This window comes from Tetrao urogallus (assembly GCF_951394365.1).
Source record: "Tetrao urogallus genome assembly, chromosome: 1".
NCBI classification, from domain to species: domain Eukaryota; kingdom Metazoa; phylum Chordata; class Aves; order Galliformes; family Phasianidae; genus Tetrao; species Tetrao urogallus.
In genome coordinates this window covers 170730974-170755119 of record NC_136813.1, presented here as the reverse complement: position 1 = coordinate 170755119, position 24146 = coordinate 170730974, and the positions used below count along the sequence as shown (strand labels likewise).

General features: G+C 40.5%; 1 protein-coding gene across 2 annotated transcripts in view; it reads left to right on the top strand.

Annotated features, from left to right (window-relative positions):
• Positions 1-22557: 22557 nt before the first annotated feature.
• The window catches only part of TSPAN12 (tetraspanin 12), a gene marked incomplete at both ends in the record, with an annotated part of 43278 nt that continues 41689 nt past the window's right edge, over positions 22558-24146 (top strand). For both annotated transcript variants that reach the window (XM_079549087.1, XM_079549088.1), the window contains one exon: positions 22558-22623. In XM_079549087.1, coding sequence (XP_079405213.1) covers positions 22558-22623 — 66 coding nt within the window. The remainder of the gene's footprint in view (positions 22624-24146) is intronic.

The window sequence follows — 24146 nt, the reverse complement described above, 5'->3', positions numbered from 1 at the left end:
GGCGGGGGCGGGAGTGGGAGTGGGTGGGCGGTGCGTCCCGTTCCAGCGCTGCTGTGGCGTTGTGAGGGGTGCGAGGTGGGGAGAGTTGAGTGGGAAAAGTGAAATGGAAAAGAAACGCCATGAAAGGAGTTAATGTGTAGCTGTAACGCCTTGTGGTGTGTGAGGCGCTGTGAGGAGAGCCGCTGTAGCGCGCACAGCGGCGCAGGCACCAGGCGACAGTCCGACTTCGGTTTGGGCTCAGAGCTCTTGCTAAGAGTAGAGAATGCATTGCAGGCACGTGGCACTGACTGCAGTCCGGTTACAGTGGGTCCTGTAGTTGGTTTTAAAATGTTAAGGGCTGAAGGTTTTCACGCGCTGTGAATTCCTGAAGTACTTCATTACTGCTTTAGCATTGTTTATTTATGGTTTAGTTATGGACAAGCACATAGAAGAAGACGATGATTGCTTTTATCCGGACCTGCTTACAACTCGATTTTCAGCAGATTTTCCGCTGGGAGGGGGTATCTCTGTGGACCACGCCATGTCAGGTGTGGGCAGGGGGAGTGCAGGAGCTGCTGTAGCAGAACAGAGAAGATTTCCGTACGTTCTTGTTTACGAGTTGCCATCTGTCGCATGCTTATGCGCAAGAGAAGGACGTGTGTGCTTGAACCATGTCCAGGTAAAAACCTGCATTTGGTTTGTGACAGAAGACTTTGGGGACAACCAGGGAGTTGGGACCTTGTCAGAGAATCACAGAATGGCCCAGGTTGGAAGGGACCTCAAGGATCATGAAGCTCCAACTCTCCACCACAGGCAGGGCCACCAACCTGTGCATTTAATGCTAGACTCACCCTTGTGATTGCTTGTGTGCCCCGGTTCTCATGCCTGGCTTTGCCACATTCTCATCTTGGCAAGCTTTGGGAATAACCAGTAAAATCATCCCTGGGGGCTGTCGTGCAGGGATATTTTCATCAAACTCCTGTGAGTTGTGCTGCCCGGGTCTAAGAACCTCCACTCTTGTGGCTGTGTCTCAGTCATTCCCCTTAGTAGCAGTGTGTGCCTGGATAACATTAATGGAAGGGGAAAATGAGACTTAGGCTTGCCAACAGAATGGCTGACAAAATTCCAGTGGGGCTGGCACCTGACTGTGCCTGTTTATGGTTCATAGTTCACTGTTACATGTGAGAGACCTTTAAAAAATTGAAAGCTTGTTTGTTAACTCTTCATTGTAGTGTTTTAAAACGAGGGATCAGAGGGGAATTATGCAGTTGAATGCAAGTGAAAATACTATTTAACTTTGCCCAGTGTCTGAGTAGAGTCAAACAGGTACTTAATTTATCTCTCTGTAGTCTCCTGTAGTCTTCATTGGTATTTATTTATTTTTTTAACAAGTAGAAAAATGTAACATTTTCCATTTCTTCCAATGTTAACTCATATTGCATAGTTAAATGAGTAACGACGCTAAATTCAGTAGGATAGTGTGTATGAGTGCTGCTCATCAACAGAATGATGTAACTCAGTTTAAACTGGGCTTTTTTAGCAGTGATCAGCCACTGCAGCCATACGAAAGGGGCTGTTCTTAGAGTTGAAAGCTTCATGTTGAGAATAGATGAAAAGAATTAACTCTATTGATTAATCTGACTTTTAGAGCAGCATAATTAGAACAGCTCCTGACAAAGAAACATGGATAAATGACAGTATTTTGGGGGGTGCAAATACAGTTTAAAAAGAACTAAATACCAACTGTAAACTCGAGATAAAAATAAATTCAATTTTTAAATTGCAATGGACATTGCTTAGAAAACTTCCTTACAGCAACAGATCTGCTTAGCACAGAGAAGGGAAGGGAGGCCACTGGAGTTGCTTTTTCTTTTCCTGCTGATATAACATGATTATGTTGATGGCGTATCTCCCATAAATGTTTCACATAAATAACATATAATCACCTGTGACAGAGTGATTGTATAAAGGAATATTACAGTTGTCCTGTGATCTACCTAAAGCTAATTGCTTGCATAGGCTCCATTACTTTTCAACTGTCAGGGAAGAAACTGATTAATAACATGGTTGTATGTTCTGATGTACATCTCAGGCAGTGTTAAATCTTCTCCCACTCTTCTGTTCTCTCCAAGTCTCTCTAATATCCTTTTTCTGGTATTACAATTTCTCCTCTACCCACTTACTTTGTGATTTGTCTTCTACATCTCTGAACTCCATCTTTTCCACCTTTGTTTTCCGTCTGCTGTCAATGAGTTCGTCTCTCCCTTTCCGTGTTTCTTCCAGATCCATCCAATCATGTAGATGTTTTCAAGGGCTTTTTTGTATCCTTCTAGGGTCTCACTGCATAGTTTCTTCAATACTTTGTAACTGTTGTCTAATCCAGTGTTTTCAATCTTGTAATCCCTGTGGTTTGTTTCTTTCCTTTGTTTTCAAGAACTGATTGCTGGTGGCTTGATTTGAAGGAATTGGCGAAGAGCTAGCCAGCCCAGCCCTGGCTGACACTCCAGGTCTCAGCTCCTGCTGCTAGGTTCCTGTGTTCTCACAAGAAAGCCTCTCAGCCGTACAGGGATTGCTGACATGGAGCGTAGAAAGCCAAACCCATTTGTTGCTGACAGCTTGCCTGTTTGCACAGAACTTTAGGATACAGTGACAACTGAGCAGCACCAGACAAGGGTGCAGCAGTGCCAACATACAGCTACCAGCCTGGGCAGTGTGTTTGCTTTTCTTTGGCAACTGCCAGTGCTGTGCTGCAGAAGTCCTGGCTGGTGGGCCAGAATCCATTCACTGCAGTGCACTTCTGCAAGGATAAGTTGTGGCAGCATTCATAGCTGTTTTGTCTGCCGAAACCAGTATCAGGCTGGTTGGTCTCCTCACTTATTTTATTATCATTCTCCCTTTTCCTGTTTATTACATTCTATTTTTCTTCTGCTGCTGTTGTTTTTCCATTCTCTTCAGTTCTCTCTGTCTCACAGTCCAGCTGTCCCTCCCAGCTGCTGCTGAGCCCATCATTGCCATATTCCACTGCTACAGATACAGGGGCATCACCCACAGCCGCATACTCACTGCAGGAAATAACTGTCATTCCTGTTGTACTGCACACCATGGCTGTTGGAGGACATTTGTTAAATAACTAAACTGTCTTGAGACTGAGTGCCATGTAAGAGTTACAGCATGATCGTATTTGTTCTGGACAATCAACTTCATGTAATGGGAAACTTCGTTCGAAGCCAGATCCTAGGAAAAAGCAGGATGAGGCTATCAGATAAATAATGTTACCCTTGTCTAGGACAGCACTATGCAGAAACTTCACACTTCTGTGAAATGATCCTCAAAAGGGCAAATTTGGCCCGGCAGTATTGTGGCTGCATGGTTATCTGACTGAGAAATCACACTGATTTTCTACTTGTTACAAACTCTTTCAAATTCTTCAGATTCACATTCTTATTTCTGGAAACAAATCCATGACCTCAGATAATTAATTTACTTCAACAGTCAACAGGAAAATGGATCTGCCATTTATCTTTCAGCTTGACTTTGTATACAGACTCAGGCAATTACATCTCCATCTTTTAGTTAATTTTGTCTGCTACAGACTCAGTTAAATTTACTTGCAGATTTCTGTTATTTCCTGAAAGTCTGCAGGATATGAGCGATCGCTGTTTGTGTATTAATCACTGAGATGTTTTTATCCTGACTTCCTTAGGAAATAAAGCTTACACAGGCATTCTGTGTGCACACTTTGTCCTTTCTCTCTGCCTTGTCTCTTTGGAATTAATTGACTAATCAACCAATCTGAAAGAAAAACAGTCCTTCTAAGAGATTGTATATGCCTTAAATGCTGTGTTGTCCCCAGTATATTTTCTTTTTCTTCCTTTCATTGAGGAAAATGTTGCAGTGTGGACCTGCTACCCTATTAGGCTCTAGAAAATCTACAGGAAAGCAATGTCATGAGAGTGACCCAAATGCAGAAAAAGCTTCAGTCACTGAATGTGACTTGTGAGGCACTGGTATGAGCCACAAATGCACAAGGCACCAATTTAAGTGGTTCTGCTGTTCAAAGAATATCTGGTTTTATTTGCTTGATTTTTATTTATTAGAATCCTTAATGCTGGATTACATGGCGTGCATGTGAATAAAGTTTAAAAATTACATTTTATTGAATATTTAAACACTTCTAATAAAAGTTTAATTTTGAAATGCCTGTAACTGATTATCTATAATGAAGGATTTATCCTACCGTTTTATGCCTGTCAGATTTACAGTCATACCTTTTCCCCTGAGATCAGCAAATTCTTGTGGCTGGAAGAGGTCCATAGCTGGTAACTTTTTCACCAAGAAATGATATAAGTGGCTGCAATTACATTAAAAGCATAGAAGAGCATGGGCTGACACGATCTATCTCCCATACTGCTCAAAAGACATGTCTTCTGAGAATTTGGCCCTGCAGACAGAGCAGGTTAAAATAAAAAGAGAAGAGATGAAAATTTGGTGGTGACAGTGCAGTTATTGCCTACTTCCCAAATTCATGTACTTGTGGCCTTCTTTGTCCCTGGAGCAAATTCAGAGAAGGTAAAAGTAGCAGAAGGGGAAGGAAATACTCCGAGAAACTTGCCAAGAAAGTGACATTGTGATTGACTGAAGGAGTACAGCTGCTGCAGGAAAGGACACAGACTTTGAGGGCAGGCATGAATCTTCACTGCTCCTGGGCATATATCATCAGGTCTGTGAGGACAACACAGAAGTCACCTCCTTCATGATCATTAAACAGGAGCTGTGCAGAAATTAGGACATCCAAGAATCTGGAGTTTAGATTCAGGTGAGCTGTAAGAGAGGACACATCTTTGTGACAGACTGCAAACACTGTAACTTCTTACCAACGGAGATGACCTACTGCAATTGAGCACAAAGTGCAAACCTGCCCCTTTTCCAAAACCACCTTGTGCTTATGTTAGACAAAATTTGGAGAAAGAGAAAAAGGAAAATATTACTGCTAGATGTGTTCAAGATGGTAGTAGTATTGTAGCTGCATTGCTCTAAGATAAAATGAAGTGATATTTCTGGGAAAGCTAATGTACAGGGTAATAATGTTAGTAGAGATGTATAAAATGGATGAAAACACAGCCAGTTTGGGAGCTCATAAGCTCTTCTTCAGCTGTTCTATTTACATTTTTCATGCACAGTGTACCAGTATTTCACTTCACCTGAACATTCCTGTTTTATATATCCTTGGTCAAATCTGCAACATAATAAAAAATATATTTGCTTAACTTACAACTGAATTTGTACTCTAGTGACTAGCATCAGCTACCTTTAAGGATATCATTATCATTTTTGCTCAGAAATGCAAATTCATAGTCCCATGTGTGGTGACCATGAATTTTGCCCATTAAATTTGTTGATATCACAGAAAAGTTATAAAAATTAAGGATTTCAACATAAAAATTGAGCTATTTTATGTGCAGTAAGAATGTATGATGTATCACCAACTCTAAGCTAATGAGGCAGGAGGACCCCTCTTTATTAAGCAAAAGGTCCTTGCTGTTAATTAACTGTCAATTGTTTATAAGAAAGTAATGAAATTACTACACTTTAAATCCCAATTTTAAAATAAAATATTTCTCCCCATTAGCTAGAAATCCTGCATTCCACTCAGTTATAATCTCAAATCTCCTGATGTGTCTCTGCTCTTAAAGATTAATGCAGAACACTTGGGAATGCAGCTAACTGGGAATTCTTCAAAGCAACTTTTTTTTTTTTTTAATTTTTTTTCCTGTATTTGGAAAATATTCATTCACTATATATTAAGGCATTTGCGAGTACACTGGTGCTTCAACATAGCTTTACAGAAAACTAAAACTAAAGACAACAAGAGGGATAGACAGGATAATAAATTAGCCCAATGGTAATGAAACTTTCCTTTGAGATGCAAAGGAAGCTTGGGATTCTTCTCTTACTTCGGTGTTGGGCTTGAGCTTTCCTTTTCTTGATTTTAACATAGTTCACAGATAGCTAGGTGTGAGAGAAACCACCGTAGTGACAGTCCAGTGATTACTGTATCTGAGATACCAGGTACTCAGCCTCACGACTCTGTTGGTGAGAAATTATTCAAAATATACAAATACAAAACATCCTAATTGATCTCTAGGTCTGGGACAGGAAGGAATGGTAGACTTGGGGACTGAACCTGAAACTTCTGTATCCACTGTCAGACTGTTATCTGTGCATCTATAAAATTGAAAGGTTTTTTGCCATTTAATGAAGAAGTCTAATTAAGAAACCCTAAAAATTTTACAGGATCAGAAAACCGTTTCATGGTCTCGTGATGCTGAGCATCTTTCATCAATGTGGGACAGATTTAATCAAAATTATTTATGTATACACAAGCCTGGTTATGTTTCAGTTCAAATACAGCTGTATTTATATTCTGATGCCATTAATGTTGACTTTTGCTAGCAGTGAAATCTGGTACTCTGTGATTGACATTGAACTGTATGTAGAATGAGAGACCTTCATTTGACAGAAAGCTTGAGGAACTTCACGTAGCTTCCAAGAGAGCTGTTGTTGAGAAAAAAAAACAGTGGCCACTAAATTGTCTGTGTAAGGTATAATCTTAAAACAGATAACACAGAGTTTTAGTTTTATAATAATATTTATCTGATATTAACATAGCAACAGATAAATACATGGAAAAAATAGAAACAGTCATAATTCGTTTTTATCATGGATGTCAGTGTTTTGTTATTGGAATTATATCTGGCCTATTTTTCCATTTTGAGAGAAAAGATAAATGCAGATTAAAAATATTTGCGCTAAAGAATATTTACGGAGAAGAAAAGCCTGAAATAGTATGTCTTAGTAAGTCTCTTCTTTTGTAAACACAGTTAACACAGAAAGTTCTGCCAGAAGATGATGATTAATGATTCTGTACGCTACAGATTTGCATTATGTAATGCATCTCATATTCGTGAAATTAGGACTGTAATTTGTCATTGTTGTCTAGAGCTAAAATTAACACAGGTAATTTACAAGAATAGATTATGGCATTTGATAATTGCTTTTTTTTTTTTTTTTTTTTTTTTTTTAAATCATGTGGTCTTGTATAAATGTTAGCTCTCAGAGCAATGCATTTATTTTCTGTGTAGTGACATGCAATGGCCAGATAATCAATTATACAATTGTTTAGCTAAAATGACTACTATCATATTTCTTACACAGTGTGATGCCCTGCAAATAGCATTGCAGAGTGCAATGAGTTAACACATGATGTAGTAGTAGGATCATAGGATTCTATAAAGAGACTTATGTGAGGAGATTTCCATCCATGTCTGCTCCACTTTTGGGTAAAAGAGTTCACCAGTTCTGCATTGCATCTTATGTCAGCCTTCACTTTGGAAAGTCAACCTAAGCTTCAGAAAATAGGGTTGAAACTGTAAGAAGTAGAAAGATCAAATATGCAAACCATTTCATCGTTATCAAGCTAAACAGGAGGGAGCTGTGTTAACTTTTTCAGTGACAATAGAACTAGAGCAGCAATTCAAGAGTAACCAGTATCTCCCTAACTGTATTTTCCTACTGTCCTTCTCATGACTGAGGGAATTCTCCATGGAGTTCCTTCTTTCTCCCTGTACAGGAGATTTTTGAAGAGGTGATGTTATGGACTGGTTACCAGAGCCATCAATGGGCTGTGCTTTCATCCAAAGCAGCATTTTTTCCCTAAGGATGTTTTCCTACTGGTTGTCCAAGTGGGGTTCTGAGACGGTATCCAGCATTTTCAGGCAGTGGTAAGTCAGTGTCAGTGAAAAACAACAAAATCACATGCCATTTAATTATTATCATAGTACTTAAGACAGTTTTGGCCTATCTCAGCTAGCATCAGCCCTTCATAACCTAGGACTTACAGCCTGGCAGGACCCATTCCCAAGAATCTGGACAGGACTGCTTTAATTTGGGGGAGTTGAGGAAGTCAGACACAAATAGTCCCAGATGTGTCAGGTGACCTGAAGTCCTTGTTTATTTCATAGCCAGTTGGTCTCAATTGTCAGGGACCTTTCCAGCTGCTTAGTCATGATCATGCATTGATTTTCTACTTACATGCCTTCTCATGGCTCCCACCCGGTATTTCTTGCCCCTGCTCCCCTGCTATATTTCACTATTTTAAACAATGAATGAATTCTCTATCTAGCCTTGGATCTTTTTATCCTCATACCATGTAAGTGGCTCACTGTAAACTGCAGTTCATTAAAAGGTACACAATGTTTCATATTCAGGGAATTTCTCTTAACATTTCTATATATTTTCACAGAATTACAGTAAATTTACACTAGAGATGTCAGACAGAGAAACCTGATTCATGTTTTTTTTTTTTTTTTCTGGGAATCCAACAATTTGGCATGAGATGTGCTCTAACATGCCATAATCATTTGAATGGGAATTTCCACTAAATTGGTAACTTACGGTTCTGGAATTGCTCGGTGACCTCAAGTGCTGGGGGACAGATGCAGCTTGCTTGCTTTATTTACTGATGCTGGCTCATAAATGTATCTTAACAGCTTGGACAACAAAGACAGCTCCCCTGTGGACCATTGAGTTGAACTTGACTGAAGAATGTCTGCCCTGGAAAGAAAAATATTTGGTTTCCAACTGAGAAGTGGAGTTTTCTGTGCCAAATAGGACAATGTTTGAAAACAACTAGAACAGAATGGAGAGAAGGTTAAATTGTCACACTAAGACTGAAACATGCTATGTAAAAACAAAATGCACCTATGTGTGCATTTATCTACTGTGTATGTTCTTCCTTTTCTATTTTCAATCAGTGTTAACTGCATAAAGAAAAATGTGTAGTAATACTTTGGTTCTTGCTTTCAAAAACACAGGCACTTTTTGCATAACATAGGCAGCAGTTGATATGATCACATCCAACTGTTAAAAAGACAACAGATATAGGTCAGGCAAGTATTCAGGGTGAAACTTTGCAGGATCTGTAAAATTAGTAGTAGCTAGAGCTAAATGTGTTTACATCTAGCATCTCAAATGATCAAGGAATACTATGAAGGTGCTCTGTGTCTGCTGTCTCTTTCAGACTTAGACATTTGTTCATTATAGAGAATGTTAATTTTGAACTGGTATATTTGAATCAAATAGAAATGTTGTAATGTTGTCATCTAATGGAGATTTCAACTTAAATCACTTCCTTCCAAACTTATATCCCTTCCACATATGTACAAGTGAATGTCTGAGAATGCATGTGTATACATACATGTGTTATTTCAGCAATGGTATTCAGGTCTTGTTAATAATCCTATTTTCCACGCTCTTTCTTTGCATATCTCATTTCACTTGGTGCAATCTACACTTAAAGATTCAGAATTTGAGAAGATATGTAAAGAATTCATATTTTCAGTGAAGGCATGTGCATGGTTTTACGTAAGATTTTTATAAGAAAGACTGAAGTGAAAATGGACAAAGAGAAAATAAGGAAAGTAAGCCTGTAATGGAATGGTGCGACTTTGCTACATTTTTATTACCCTACAAATTTCATTAGGAAGTAATCATCTCATTATAGAATCTTGTAAGATGATTTCAAATATTGAAAGAATAGCTGCTCAGATGAAATCTGTAAGTTTTAAAGTAATTTGCATAGAATCCCACCAGTCTTATCTCTGTTAAGTTCTAAAAAAAATTACATAGAGACTCTATTCTTCAGACTGTTCACAGATAGAATGAAGGCATGGGTACAGCTGGAGTACACACGTGCCTCATTCAGTGAGTTATTGGTTGCTATCATTTGCTGTCTTGCCACAGTACTAACAAAATAGTAACAGGGAGCAGAAGTCCCATACTAGATAACACACATGCACCAGCTGTCCCTTTAACCCACTAGTCTCCTCCTTCCTGATATAATTTTCATATTTTCCTGATATAACTTTCATATTTTCACTTTAGATGCTATCTGTTTTTCACTTATGAATTACAGTTTGTTTACAAATTCACAATCACAGTTCCCACTGAATTATGGAAAATTTATCATGAAAATGAAATACTTCAGACTAAAAAAACCAGAAGTTTGCCCTTCCTGTTAGTATTTGTGTAATTTAAGAGATGTCTTTGCATCATGTAACACAGGTGCTGTGTGATAGAGGAGTTACCATGGAAACAACACTACTGAATAGCAAAATTAGGCATCAGGCTTTATCTTAATTGCCTTATTTTTTTCCACATTACAAGTATTTTTCTCTGTCCAACATGGAGTGAACATGGAACATGAACATGGAGCATAACAGATTTGTAGACTGAAGCATGATATGTTCTACTTTCACAAGTTTTCAGGGATTACTGTTTGATTTTAGTGACTTTTTTATTACTTTTGTTCCTACTAATATGTGCTTAAGGCAAACAAATAATAGACAAACCATGAGTGTACTTTGTGTGCATGCCTGTAGAAGATATTGTATGGCAGGCACCTCCAACTGAGACTTCCATGCTTTAAGCACTCCTTAAGAAATAGGGATCCCATAAAAAGTCTGCTGTTGGTGCTGCACTGTATTTTCCAAGTAAAGTAACATGGTTGATTTGAGAAGGAACTGAGATACAAATCCTGTACCCGGTGGATATTTGCCAATTGAGCATAGCCTCTATCACTTTAACATCACAGAATCACAGAATTGTTGAGGTTGAAGGAACTTCCTGGAGGCATCTTGTCCTACCCCCCAGATCAAATAGGGACACCCAGAGCAGGGAAACCAGGACCATTTCTGGACAGCTTTTGAAGATCTCCAAGGAGGGAGACTCCACAGCCTCTGTGGGCAACCTGTGCCACTGCTTAGTTGAAGACTGCTATCAAACAACGCTTCCTCCTTTGAATATATTTTTCATCACATACAAAGAGCTTTTATTTGATTCTTTGTATTATATTATAAGGGAACAAAAAGTATACGTGACATAATATGTACAAGAATAAGAACTCTTCTTTGATAATACTGAACCTCAGGCAAATGTATCAGATGTACACATATGGAAAACATCAGGTCAGTGATTCTTTTTGTCATATGTTTATTGACAGTCTAACAGTATTAACAAAACACTTTTCAAGCTTTATATTCTCAGATTTAGGAAAGAATAACAATGGTGAAATGTATGTCAAGGTTTAAGAATACAGATGATATTTGTTAAATATAAACATTACATTTAAAACCAACAGTTGCATGAAAAATCATCAGCACAACTTTAAGTATAAAGACACATATTTAAGGATGATTATCACGTATAACTCCATCATTACCATTCAGCTACCTAAAGTTTTGTTTCCTTATTTGGATGGATGGAGAATTATTTTTCTTTTCCTGTACAGCTAAGTGAAGTAAGTTCTTAACACAATAACTATGATGACATGAGAAATCCCACTTGGGCAGAACTGCACATGCATCATCTTGTGACTTCAGAGGAGGAAGAAGTCAGTGTAGTCTGGAAAGAGACTAAGATACCGAAAGGGAGGACTTTTTTCAAGAGATAGATTAAATTTATATCAGCTTGTAGAAGCAAATTTTTACTGAGAAATAAGACAAATGAAGGGACTAAACAATCTGCTGAAGTAGTGAGAGCGTATGAAAAGTGCTAATATGAGAAATAAAGGAAGAATGAAAAACCTTCCAGTGAAGACTTCCAAGTAGTCATAAGATTTGTACAGCACAGTACAGACTGCACAATATAAAAGAGAAAGATTTAAAGGTAGGAAAAAGAGAAGATGGAGCGAGGCAGATACGTAACACAAGCAGAAGCTGAGAGACTGCAAAGTCACCGTCATGCATGGAATACCAACAAATAGCCAGTGTAAGCAGGTAAAAAACAACGGTGGATGGACAAAAATAATGTAGAAGGCAATCTCCTAGATGGATCAGTATTTAATGAAGAGAAAGCTCAGCTGAATGGACACTTTGGTAAGAAGAATAATCACTCAGGAAGAGAAAATCAGAAAGATATTGTTAGAAATAGGAGAGAAGAGGTCAAATCAGTGCCCAAACTCTAAAATACAGTTTCCTTCATACCTAAGAAATGAGAATCATATAGTCATAGTATCATGGAGTACCTCAAGTTGGAAGGGACCCACAAGGGTCATCAAGTCCAAATCCTGGCTCCACAAAAGATCATCCAAAATTCAAACCATATGTCTGACAGAGCAGTCCAAATGCTTCTTGAACTCCAGAAGGCTCAGTGCCATTACCACTGCCTCAGGGAGCCTGTTCCAGTGCCTGACCACCCTGTGGTGAAAAACCTTTTCCTTAATTCCCACCCTGACCTCTCCTGACCCTTGGGCCCTGTTGCTGTCACACAGAGCAGAGCTCAGCGCTCCCTGTGAGGAGCTGGAGCTGCCATGAGGCCTCCCCTCAGCTCCTCTGCTCTGGGCTGAGCACACACAGAGTCCTCAGCTGCTCTTCACAGGTCTTTCCTCCTAAACGCTTCGCCATCTTCATAACCCTGCTAATGGACACTCTAATAGTTTCAAATCCTTCTCATTTTGTGGTGCCCCAAACTGCACCCAGGGCAGGAGGTGAGGTTGCACAGCGCAGAGCAGAAGGGACAACTCCTTCCCTCTTCCCAGCGGCAGTGCTGGGCCTGGTTGCACACCAGCGTATGTTTGGCCCTTTTGGCTGCCAGGGCACACTGCTTAATTGTGTTCAACTTGTCATCCACCAGAGCCTCCAGATCCCTTTTCATGGGGCTGCTCTCCACCACTGTCAGCTGTGTAGTATTCACAGAAATCGCAGAATCATAGGGGCTCGAACGGCCCTGTGGAGATCATTTAGTACAACTCACCTACTAAGAGGTTCCCTGCATATAGGGATCATACAGGTGGACTCTGAATATCTCAAGAGAAGGAGATTCCACAACCTCTCTGTGCAGCCTGTTCCAGTGCTGTGTCATCCTCAAAGTAAAGGGGTTTTTGTTTCTGTTTGTGTGGAACTTTCTGTGTTGCAGTTGTTCTGTCACTGGGCACTACTGAGTACTGGGCACTACTAAAAGAGCCTGTACCCATCCACTTGACTTCCACTCTTTAGATATTTATAAGCATTTACAAGATCTCCTCTCAGTCTTCTCTTTTCCAGGCTGAACAGCCCCAGGTTTCTCAGCCTTTCCTCATAATGGAGATGCTTCAGGCCCCCCATCATCTTTGTATCACTCCACTGGACTCTCTAGAAGTTCCCTGTCTTTCTTGAACTGAGGAGCCTAGAACTGAACACAGTTAACATGTGGCAATTTGAAGTCACCCATAAGGATAAGGGCAACTGATCTAGAGATATCTCTTAATTCCTTGTACATCTTGTTCTAGTCTTGAAATTGTACTTCTACCCAATCACTACTCTTTATCTCTAGTCTTCTCAGAATAAGTTATCAGAGCTGATTTCTCCCTCAAAAAATGTTCTGTCCTTCATTTGGCTTAATTTCTTTAAAAGTAAAAGTAATATCTAGCATTAGTTTTTGACTTGTTAGTTGGTACGGCTGTGTAAATAAAAAGATGGAAATACAAGAAAATGTAATCCTCATGGTAAAATTAGTTACTAATTAATGTAGGGATTTTATAGGCTATAAATATTTTTTGTGAAAGCACAGTAGAATCCACTGCTGTGAAAATTGCCACCTCAAGTACAAGGAACTGGTATTGGATGAAAGCATGGTCTTGCTGTTTGGTAGCTGTGAGCAGTGTGATACTGACGGTGACGCTAATAAATTTAGCATCAATACCAAGAAGTTGTTGTCATGATGTGACATTTGACAGAATATCTTTTTTGCTCATCTCCTAATCCAGTAGCTCCTCATAAATGCAAGTTACCTCCTGGAAGGCTTATTACTGTTGCAGTTTAATTGGTTTAGTGAATAAAATAGCACTGTGTATAATTTGTTCTGCTTCTGTTTTTAAACTACTACTGGACTGGTTTAAATATTTTTTCAATAATTGTGAAGCATGAATGCCAGATTGGGTTTCAGCTGCTGATAAACCTGAAAAAGAATTCCCACTTGGAAAACAAATTGATTTATTTTTCATTTGTAGTAAAAGCAAAGAAAACAAAACAGTGGCAATCACAGGCTAGTAAGGTCACCCAAGACAGGTCTCATTTGCAAAAGTAGCAGCAATATACACATATATAATATAAAAGCCAATTAGTATTTGTACAGCAAAGTGAATAAAGCAGTAGTTCGTACACAGTTAGGACTATGAATATTAAGCTAGTCAATTAATCTACAAAACAAACTTTGCAGTCAGTCAAGCAATCTTTCGGGATTCAGATAAGCCATCTGATGGGAGCATAATTAGATTTGTGTTTCACCTTTGAAAATACCACTGTGTGCACTTTTTCTACTGCTTTATAGGCCATAACAAGTTGTTCCCAGGACATTTAACAGGCAAGTCACATTTCTGTCATTCAGTGGAGCCTTGAGTACATTTAGGACATGGCCTGCAGAGCTGTTCATTGTAGTGGTTGAAGGACAACTGGTACTGTTGGAACAAATGCTTTATTTACAAACACAGATTTTGTGAGTTCCTGAAGTACAGTAAAATGTCCTTGGGTGCTAAAAAAGAAGAGTTGATCATCTACACATACTTGTGTGATGCAACTAGGGAAGATTATTTAATCTAAATTATGCCATAGTTATCAAAAAACATCCCAGTACTGTAGTGCTGAAGTACAAGTTCTTTGATGAACAACTATCCACGAGGACTGTGATGTCATTTTGACACATTTCATGGGAAATCGTGAATGAATAATAGGTGGTAAGTCTTCAAATCACTAATGTGATAAAGCAAGGCTGACAGTTTTCTTTAATAATGGTATTTTACTGTTTGACAAAATTAAGCTTCGTGGCATTTCAGTTCCTATTGTCCTTTTCAGAATTGCTTACAGAATCTATTTATGATCACTCTGGCATTCCAAGGATGTTATACTAAAGCTGTATAGCATTTCTAGACCCATGTTACTTTATCTTGTCAGGCTGATGATATTGCCCTGTCATGTCAGTGCCAGTGGTAATGGCAGAAGAAATGATAATCTCCACACCAGCGAGTGGCAGTCTAGTTCTGCATGCTTCTGTCTAGACTGCACACTCTGCACTCACCTTTGTGTTTTGTCCATGGGAGTAATACATTAACATACAAATAGCACGTTGTTTACAGGATGAGCAGCCAATTAACCGACTTGAAAAACAGGCTATGTTAATGAAAGTTATTATGAAGAGTCTCTTTGTGGGGGAATTTTAACTAATAAATGACATTCATTCTCATCCTCCAACTTTTAGAATTTGAAATACTTGTTTCAATAATTGAAGAAAATACTTGTTTTGTGCTCTGAGGAAACTCTGCAACAATTCTGCTGCATATTTATATAGCATGGCGGCTTGTCTTGAAGCAAGCATATAGAGAATCTAGGGAAAAATCAGAACTCATGCTGAGTACTACCTACAAACAGCACAGAGACAGTTCTTATTTGGGGCACAAGCAACCTACTTCAGATAATAGACAGAAAATAGAAAAATTTGTCAGGACATCATAACCATCCTCTCTCTCATGAGAGATCATTCCTGAACCTTTAAAGAAAGCTAGTTGGATGCTGATTATCACAATCATTTCCTTACATGGAGAATTGGTCACATTTGCAAAATGTAAGCAATTTAAACCTGCCACAGAACAATCCCATTTATTCAGTAAAATAAATGATACTTTGAAAGGCACTATGAAGAGTTGCATGTCTTTTTCTATTTTTTTTCAGTTTAGATAAAAAAGTATATTGGTTATACAGATCCAATTATAACATGACAGAGTTAAAAACTCATCATAAAAACCTGTGTTCTAACACACAAAAAAACTTCATTATAATAAAGAAAAAAAAAAAAAAGAAAAACAAAGAAGGTGAAACAAACAGGAAGAAGGGACAGACTTCTCCCTTCCCCATAAATCCATAAGGAAATTGCTCATTACTGAAGTGCTATTCCTCTATTTGCAACACCAGATTTCACTTTGTTGGCTCTAGTACATTCTCTTAGTTACACGAACGTATACATTTTTTTTTTCCCCTTGACCTCTGCTTCTTTATGTGCAAAAAATGAACAGTTTAGCTATTCATCCAACTTCACTCAGCATGTGGTCTATTAATTTTCTAGTATTCAGTCTCAGCTGTGAGGACAGCCATAAATTTCCTACTGGCCTGTTCTGTGGCTTTCATAGCACGTGTATGCTTCCCAAGCAATCCTATCCACATTTCTCTGAAATAAATGCTATCATCCCCACCCTCCAGCTGGGAAACTCAGGCTCTAAAATAACAGTATCTGAGATTTTCTGCTGATGCAAGCAGCTTACAATGGGTAACATTTCATATTTTCAAGGGGCAGTTCCCTGTAGTTTGATGACATCGTCCTTACATTACTCTTCCCCAACAGTACTTTCTGATAAGAAATATCATACAACATCCATAACTGGCAATGCTACTGGTGTATCACAGATATTAAAATGCGTTCTTTGCTAGTGTAAAATCTCATGCTGTGCCTGAAGAGGAATGATAGACTATGATGAACAGGACTGTGAAGATCACTGTGCCTTTTCTTGTTGCTGGAGAAGCTACAGATGTTGAACTTCTCATGGAATTTAACTAGAACAGAAAAACCCTTCAGCAGAAAGCTCTGTGACTCCCATTATAACACCAAACACCATATATTGAAGAAAAGCCACTAGAAAGCAATATAGTTTTCAAACTATGTCTTGGAATGCAAGCAAGATCCTTCTGTTAAACAGAAATCCACTCCCTGCAGAGAGAGGAGTAAGACAATGAGGAACTGACACTGGGAGGACTCTTGGGATCCACCTATGGGATTCCTTCTGTGGCAAAGATAAAACAGTCCAACTCTGTATTTTATTGGAGAGTTCTTTTAAAGTGCTTTTTTTTTTTTTGCTTTTTTTTTTTTTTTTTTTTTTAATGTATATTCTTCTTTCCAATCTCTGTGACACATAGCTTAATGACCATATGGTATTTTTTTTTTTGCTTGCATCTAATAATTTTTAATGCTTTCTTAAAAACTTACAGTGATTTGCTCTGGTAACAGCCTTCCATCTCTCACTGGCTATGCATGTTTTCTCAATGGGTGTGATTTTTAAACTGTCCTAATAGGGAGTTAACTCTTAATGAGTTGATAAACATCTCTTCCAAGGATTCTGGCCTTTTGGCTTTTGGAATACATCTCAAGATTCTTGACCTTGAAATCACAGCGCAAGATTCATCTGTTTCTGGTTACTGGTCATTTTTGTTATTTCTAACATGTTACTTTTGATATCAAGGACATATTTTTCCAGCTGAATTTGGTTCTCATATAATTTGTCTGACATGCAGATTTCTATGCATTTTTTATGCTTGTTCATAAAATGTATAAAGTAAATAAGGACTGAAAAATGTGAGGTTTTTTTCACTTATATAGTATTAAAAGCAACTTTGAATCTCATTTTTCATTTTTCCAGCTGCTGTATGGTATGTGGTTCTCATATTTTCCTTCTGCTCTTTTTTTTTTGTTCCAGATAACCCATCTCTGCAGAATCTATGCTCATGGATCCTGAAAGACATTGTGATTGTTGCTGTAACTCTTCAGTTGCTTCTCAAAATGTACTGCGTATGAATTTTATCTTGCATGTTTCTTTATGAAGAGTTTTGCTGTAGTGAAGAGAAAGATTGTTTGCCTTGTCACTGTTGCCACTGGAAAGAGGAAAGAGGAGGTTCCTGCCCAGCCAAAGAGTGGCTTAGGGTTTGCTTCTAGAGTGACACTGTTGGCCAGGACAGGAGACAGAGAGAAAAGAAGTAGAAATCTAGGCCTAGATGATGAATCAGGCTAGAAGGAACCTCAGGAGTTCTTTAGTCCGTACCTGCTTTGAGCAGGGTTAGCTGGGAGGTCCAACCAAATGGCTCAGTGATTTATTCAGCTTGAGCTCTAACAAGGAGAGGAGCTTGAGGGGAGGAAAGCGTATTTGCAGTGAAGCCTCTGATTTTTTCCCCCCAGAACCAACCTGCTGAAGTGTTATTTCAATTGAGGAAGCCATTGAAAGCTGCTGAACTAGAAAATGAGGAAGTCCTTGTGCAAGAGACTATTTGGGTCAGAGTGTGGCTGGAAGAAATATATTAAAATTAATTAATAAAAACTGCCCTGGTGCTGTCAAAGACAATTCTATTTTAGACTTCTTATCCATAAATCTGTACATGAGCAGTTTTCCCATCTGAGTAGCATAACATGAGTAAATACAGCACAGAATTAAATTGCACAGTTCAAAGTACATGTACGCCTATGTTCCTCACTCTGGAACTCATCTGAGTAATTTTAAATATTATGGCAGCATATGAAAGGATATCACTGTAACTCATTTAGTTTTCAGTGATTAAGTTTCTTGCCATCTAGTATCAGGCAATTATCACCTATAAATTTACATGCATGTGCAACGCTATTCCACTTGATCAGGCTTTTTGTGTAGTTCAAATTAAAGACACTTGCAACTATGTGCTGAATGGGTGCCGTAATATCTAGTCTTTCAGTCTGTTTTTCTGATGAAGAAGGGCTTATGAGATCATACTGGAGTATCTGTGCAGACATCTGTCTCTCAATGACTCTTTTAATAGCTTTTGAACCTGTTGGACAATTTCAACAATTTCGAATTAGGAAGAGAAGAGCTAGCTTACAGATACTAAATTTACATACATTAAATTAAGATCGGTAGTTAAGCATGGGAAGATAAGATTATTAGATTCACTGTCATTTCCATACCCATTGAAAGACTGTACCATGAATACTTTATTTGAGTCTAGAGAATTCATATTAGAAAGCTATTGAGAATGCTTTGTCACAGAAAAAGCTTTAGAATTTATAGTTTATTAGACAGTGGAGAATCCAAGTCATCAATCCGAAACTGCAAAGCTTCAGCAGTCCCCTTGCTTATGTCTTTGCTACACATTAAAGAACCATTCACTGGAACAGGCTGCCCAGGGGGGGTTGTGGAGTCTCCTTCTCTGGAGATGTTCAAGTCTCGCCTGGACGCCTAGCTGTGCGACCTGCTGTAGGGAACCTGCTTTGGCAGGGGGGTTGGTCTCAATGATCTCTAGAGGTCCCTTCCAACCCCTACGATTCTGTGATTCTGTGATTACTTGATAACATCAAACACTCACTTCAAAAAAAATTACAAAGAGCTTTGGCATTACACTTACGTTTGTAAAAACCATCATATTTCTTGCCCTAAATAAAATCTGAAGTGATCAGTTTAAAGGGTAAAGAAAGCATGTACTGAATTAGCATAGTAGCTTCCTAGACTTTTTTAGGTGGTCAGCTAATACTTCTAGTTTAGTTACTGTTTGAATGCATGGGAACTTTCAGTGTATTTCTTTCCCAGTGTTGACATCATGGAAAGTTCACAAAGTATGACAAACTGGGAAAAGCACTGTTCCAAAGGGACCTTCCTCTTAGCATTTGGCAGGCATTCCTAAATAGGACCTATTTTATTTAGATTTTCAGTACCATCTCTGCTGGTCGAATGATGATCTTGTTAACAACTAGAAGATAGAATATTTCTTTAACCATGTGCTCCTCCTTATTTTTGTGATGGAGTTATTGTCATAGAATTTTAATAGACGCAAAGTTAGACTGAGAGCATCATATGACCAAATACCTCCCCTCCTCCCCAAAAGTTAATTTAGAGAGAAACTGCTGAAGCATCATTTTAGCAGGATTTTTAATAAGGGATCTCACAGACTGATCTTCTTCCTTTTCCTGAATTCCTTATGCACTGGGAGTAATTCCACTGGAAGCCAAAGGTATCAGAAACAAGTAAGACAACTTCTCATTGAGTATTTCAGACATGTTTAAAGAAAAAACACTGAGTGTAAGAAAATTAAATGTTTTTGAAGTGCACTTTTTATAAAACCCTGTGGCTCGTATAATACATTTTTTCTCATGGAACAACCAAGAATGCAAACGTTACCTCAATTATTTCTAATCTGCCTTATAGCAGACTGCATTGTCCCCAACCAAGGCTGGAGATCAGTTGTAAGCTGACACTATTTCTGTATTTCAGCTTTGGTTCACTGGAAAGACCATACCTGCTCAAGATCTGTCTCACAGACTGTTCATGAAAAGTCCTTGGCAATAAAAGGAATGAATGGTATGTAAATAGCACAACGAATGTACAGTGTCACCTTTAAAAATTATCTTAGCTCTGCTTGCCTTATTTAGGTATAGAACTAGTAACATCCACTGAAGACTAACACTGTGACACAATGCACTTCCTGGAGGGGACTTGCTTCCAGAAAAAAGGATCAAACTAACAGCAAAAGCTCACAGCTTGTCACAGTTGAAGGAAAAATAATCTTTACAGATTGCATTTATGCAATGCATGTTAGTACTTTCAACTTTCAACTAGTTGTGTTCACTTCTACAAATCTGGCATAAAATCACTGCTTTCTGGTAAGCGTCCATGTCCATTCTGCTTTAAGGAGGGATGAACACACATGAAGATGGTCTTCACCCTGATTCAATACTAATGAAATGAAATTGGTGAAGCTTAAGTAGGATTACACAGGCAGCCCCAGTGATAAGCACTGAACTGTCTGGAATTTATGGATTTTCTCGAATCATGTTTCCAGTGCTTGAGGAAGCAGATTTTTCTTCGGTCTCACAGCAGTTAGATTTTGCTTATTAAGCGTTTTTTCCTCTTTTCCAGTTTTCACTAGCAGCCATTCTCTCAGTTTTTCTGTAGTGGATGGAAGACAATTTTCCTCTGCTAGTTAAGATATATTTCTCAGTGTACTTTCTTGCAGTTTTTGTGTGGGTGGCGTGGCACGGCAAAACTTTGTGGAAAATTATTTGCTAATCTGTTTTCAACTGTGTATCAAACTGTAAATATTCCTTTATTTTATGGGGCTATGTATGTGTTGAAACAATATGGACCTCAGTAGGAAATCGCCACAATAACTACAAAATGTGCACGTACTTTAGCAGGCTTCAGAGAATGACTTTTTCCAGCTTAGTTGTGGGATCTGTAAACACTACAGAGATTATGGAACCAATCAATAGCAATCTTCAACACTGCTGCATTTCTAAATTTGCTTCTTTACTCCTTTACTCCACAGAATCTGAGTGTTGTGATTCAGATGGCTGCTGGGATCGTTAACATTAAGGCAGTGTCTTTATAACCAAGGGAGAAGCACAAGAGCTGTGCCAAGGGCGGTTCTCCCTTCTCAGCCCAGAGAGCTTTCTGCTGCATGGGGATGGGGAAGGGGCACCGGGCTGCAAAAAAACCCAGCTTACATTCGGGTTTGATTTCAGCAAAGTTTCATTTCAGACGTAACAGTGCTGAAATCTTGTCTGTTAAAGCTTACAAAATAACCCCAAACAAAATAAAATAATAAAAATTAAACAAAAGCAAAAACAAAACAAAAAAACCCAAACCACCAAAACCCTACGAAGAAAAGCCACAGCTGTTTCTTGAGCGGATCTTCCACTCTGGTCCAAAATACCACAGGAGGAGGTTTTGGTGTATTCCAGCTCTCCCAAGGCAATTGCTCAAAATCTCTCCTCTCTCCTGAGGAAGGGAGGCAGCCCCAGGCCCGGCAAATTTGGGCTTCCAGCAGGAGCCAGCCAGAAGGAGGGCATTTTGGGTATGCACTTTCTGGCAGCCTGAGAGCCAAACCCACCCAGGCGGGCAGCAATCCGCCGAGCGAAACCCAAGCTCTTTCCCACGGAAATTTGGACGTGCTCCGAACTGCCTCTTCCATTTTGGCCCACGGTAGGTTTCCACAGCGCGTATGCTCGGTGACAGCTCAGTTTGTCCTCTGCTGCCCTTCGTGTGGGCGCACGGCAATCCTGAGTCTGAGGAACGGCTCTTAGGACCTCCGGCCGCGCTCCCCAAGCGGTCCGCAGCTGGCGGCGGCGCTAGGACCCTGCGGGCGCAGGAACGGGCGGGCGCGCGTGCGCGGTGGCGCTGGCCGCCGCCGGGCTCTGCGGAGCGCTGCGGGCAGGGACGGAGAGGTGGGGGGCGGCCGCCGGGAGCTTTCCGTCAGCGCCCGGCGTGGATGGGCGCCGCGGCTCGGTGCTGCGCTGCCCGGCCCCGATGAATCCTCGCCGGAGCAAGTGAGTGAGAGGCGCTGAGCGCCGCCGTCCTCGCCTGCCTGCTCTCCCCGGGACAGCGCGTCCCTCCCGGGCGGGGAGGGGGCCGGCGCCCGCCTCGCTCTTTCAGCGCCGCTGGTCCCGCGGGGCAGCCCGGGGCGCCGCGCGGGTTGTCGCCTTTCGGAGCGATTCTAGTTGTTAATTTTAAACGCTGTCTCCGAGAGCGGCGTGCGGAGGGGAAGTGCTGCCCGCGGCCGTGAGCCGGCCCTGCCCCTACGGAGCCGCCGCCGCTCCGCGCGAACGGGCCGTGCCGGGTCAGGCTGGGCGGAGGAAACCGTGCCGCCACCTGCGCGGCTCACCGGGCTGCCCCGGCCCTATCTGCCTTTCTCCGCAGAGCGCTGGCTGCCCGGCCTCGGCAGCGAGGATGTGGTGAGGGAATGGGGCTGTCTCCCGCAGGGGCTCGCCATGGCCAGGGAGGACTCGGTGAGGTGCCTGCGCTGCCTGCTCTACGCCCTCAACCTCCTCTTCTGGGTGAGTCCGAGCAAGTGGCGGCCGCGGCGCGCGTCACGACCCCGGTGGTGCCTCCGCGTCAGGGGCTACGGGAACCGGGGAGGGAAAGCGGCCCCCTGAGTGTCTCTGATGTGCACCCTTGGGGGCAGGCGGGGCTCGTCGTGACATGCCTTAAAGAAAAGCGTTTGGAAACTCGTTTTGAGTGAAATTAGTGTGGTACTGGCTTCGTGTTATAAATACATGTGTGGATGTGTGCACCCATAATGTACGCGTGCAGAGTGGGAAATTCTCAGGGGTGTGGTGGCTTCCTCACTGTATGAGTGTCAAAGCATCCCATGACCCCGACTGAACTCAGCTCCCAGAAGTATCTGAGCGCTGAGCTGCCCTGTGGAGGCCTTATTCAGCTCATCGTTGTGCTTTTGGGGACTGGATCCAAGCTGGCAGACAGGGCTTGGAGTGATTTCTTTCTTTTGCTTTCAGCATTTCAGTCAAAGCTGTAATTACAGTAGTAGGGCTTACAGCTCTCAAGTGTGAAATAGGTGTGTGATCAGCTCTGGCTCCTAAACATTTTGTGCCTCCACACAAACTGTGTGATGCAGATTTCACACAGAACAAATTCACACCACATGATGCCTACTTGACCCGCATAGTTGAGATTTATGCTGGCTAATTATAGGAAAAAGAACGAGTAAGAGGCATGACATCCCACACCCATTGGTAAGTACTGATTTGAGAGGTGCTGCCTGATTGTGTGATGCAGGCAGCATACATAGGTTAACACCAACTGTATTTTATATTGAAGTAAAAATGAAGATTACTGAAGATTAAGTGTAGAGCAGAATAAGATTGAGAGAATTATTAGAGTCCATTGGGGCAAAATAAGATTCTATTGAAAGTTTTGTGTTTGACAGAGGTGAAACATAAGTATTTCACTCTTCCAGCAAATGTAGGACTAAAGCCCTGTAAACAGAAGATAAGGAAATCTTCTCCATTTTTTTTTTTTTCTTTTTAAATAACGTGTAATTATTTATCACATTATGCATGTTTTTCATTGGATGTCATACAAAATCCTGGAACTTCTATTTTGTTAAGGTGAGGGCTGCCTGGGTCCTATTCCTGATTTTTTAGGCATATGCTGCTAGAGTTGAATGAATGTACATCCATGTGGCTGGGAGCATCCTGTTCTCCAGTGTGCATTCTCATTACCTTCATCTTGGTTCCAGATTGCTTCCTTGAGCAGTTTTCATTCACGCTCTTTAATTCATCCCCTAAAGCAGCCTGTAACCTTAAGCTTACTCCACTTTTCTCTCTTTCCCTCCCTGCTCTGTGCTTACCGTGTTTCTTCAGACAATATTTAGGGGCATCTTTGTAGGCGAAAGCAACCCTTCATGTGGTCCCTAGGTGATAACCTCACGAGGTAATGCCCCCATTTTTTGGTGGTGAGGGCCTTGGTGCTGGACCTGAGTGCTCCATTTCTCCTCCTGAGTGATGCTCCTTGTGTAGGGAAGTTTACCTGTATCTTTGGAGGGGACTGGTGCATTGCA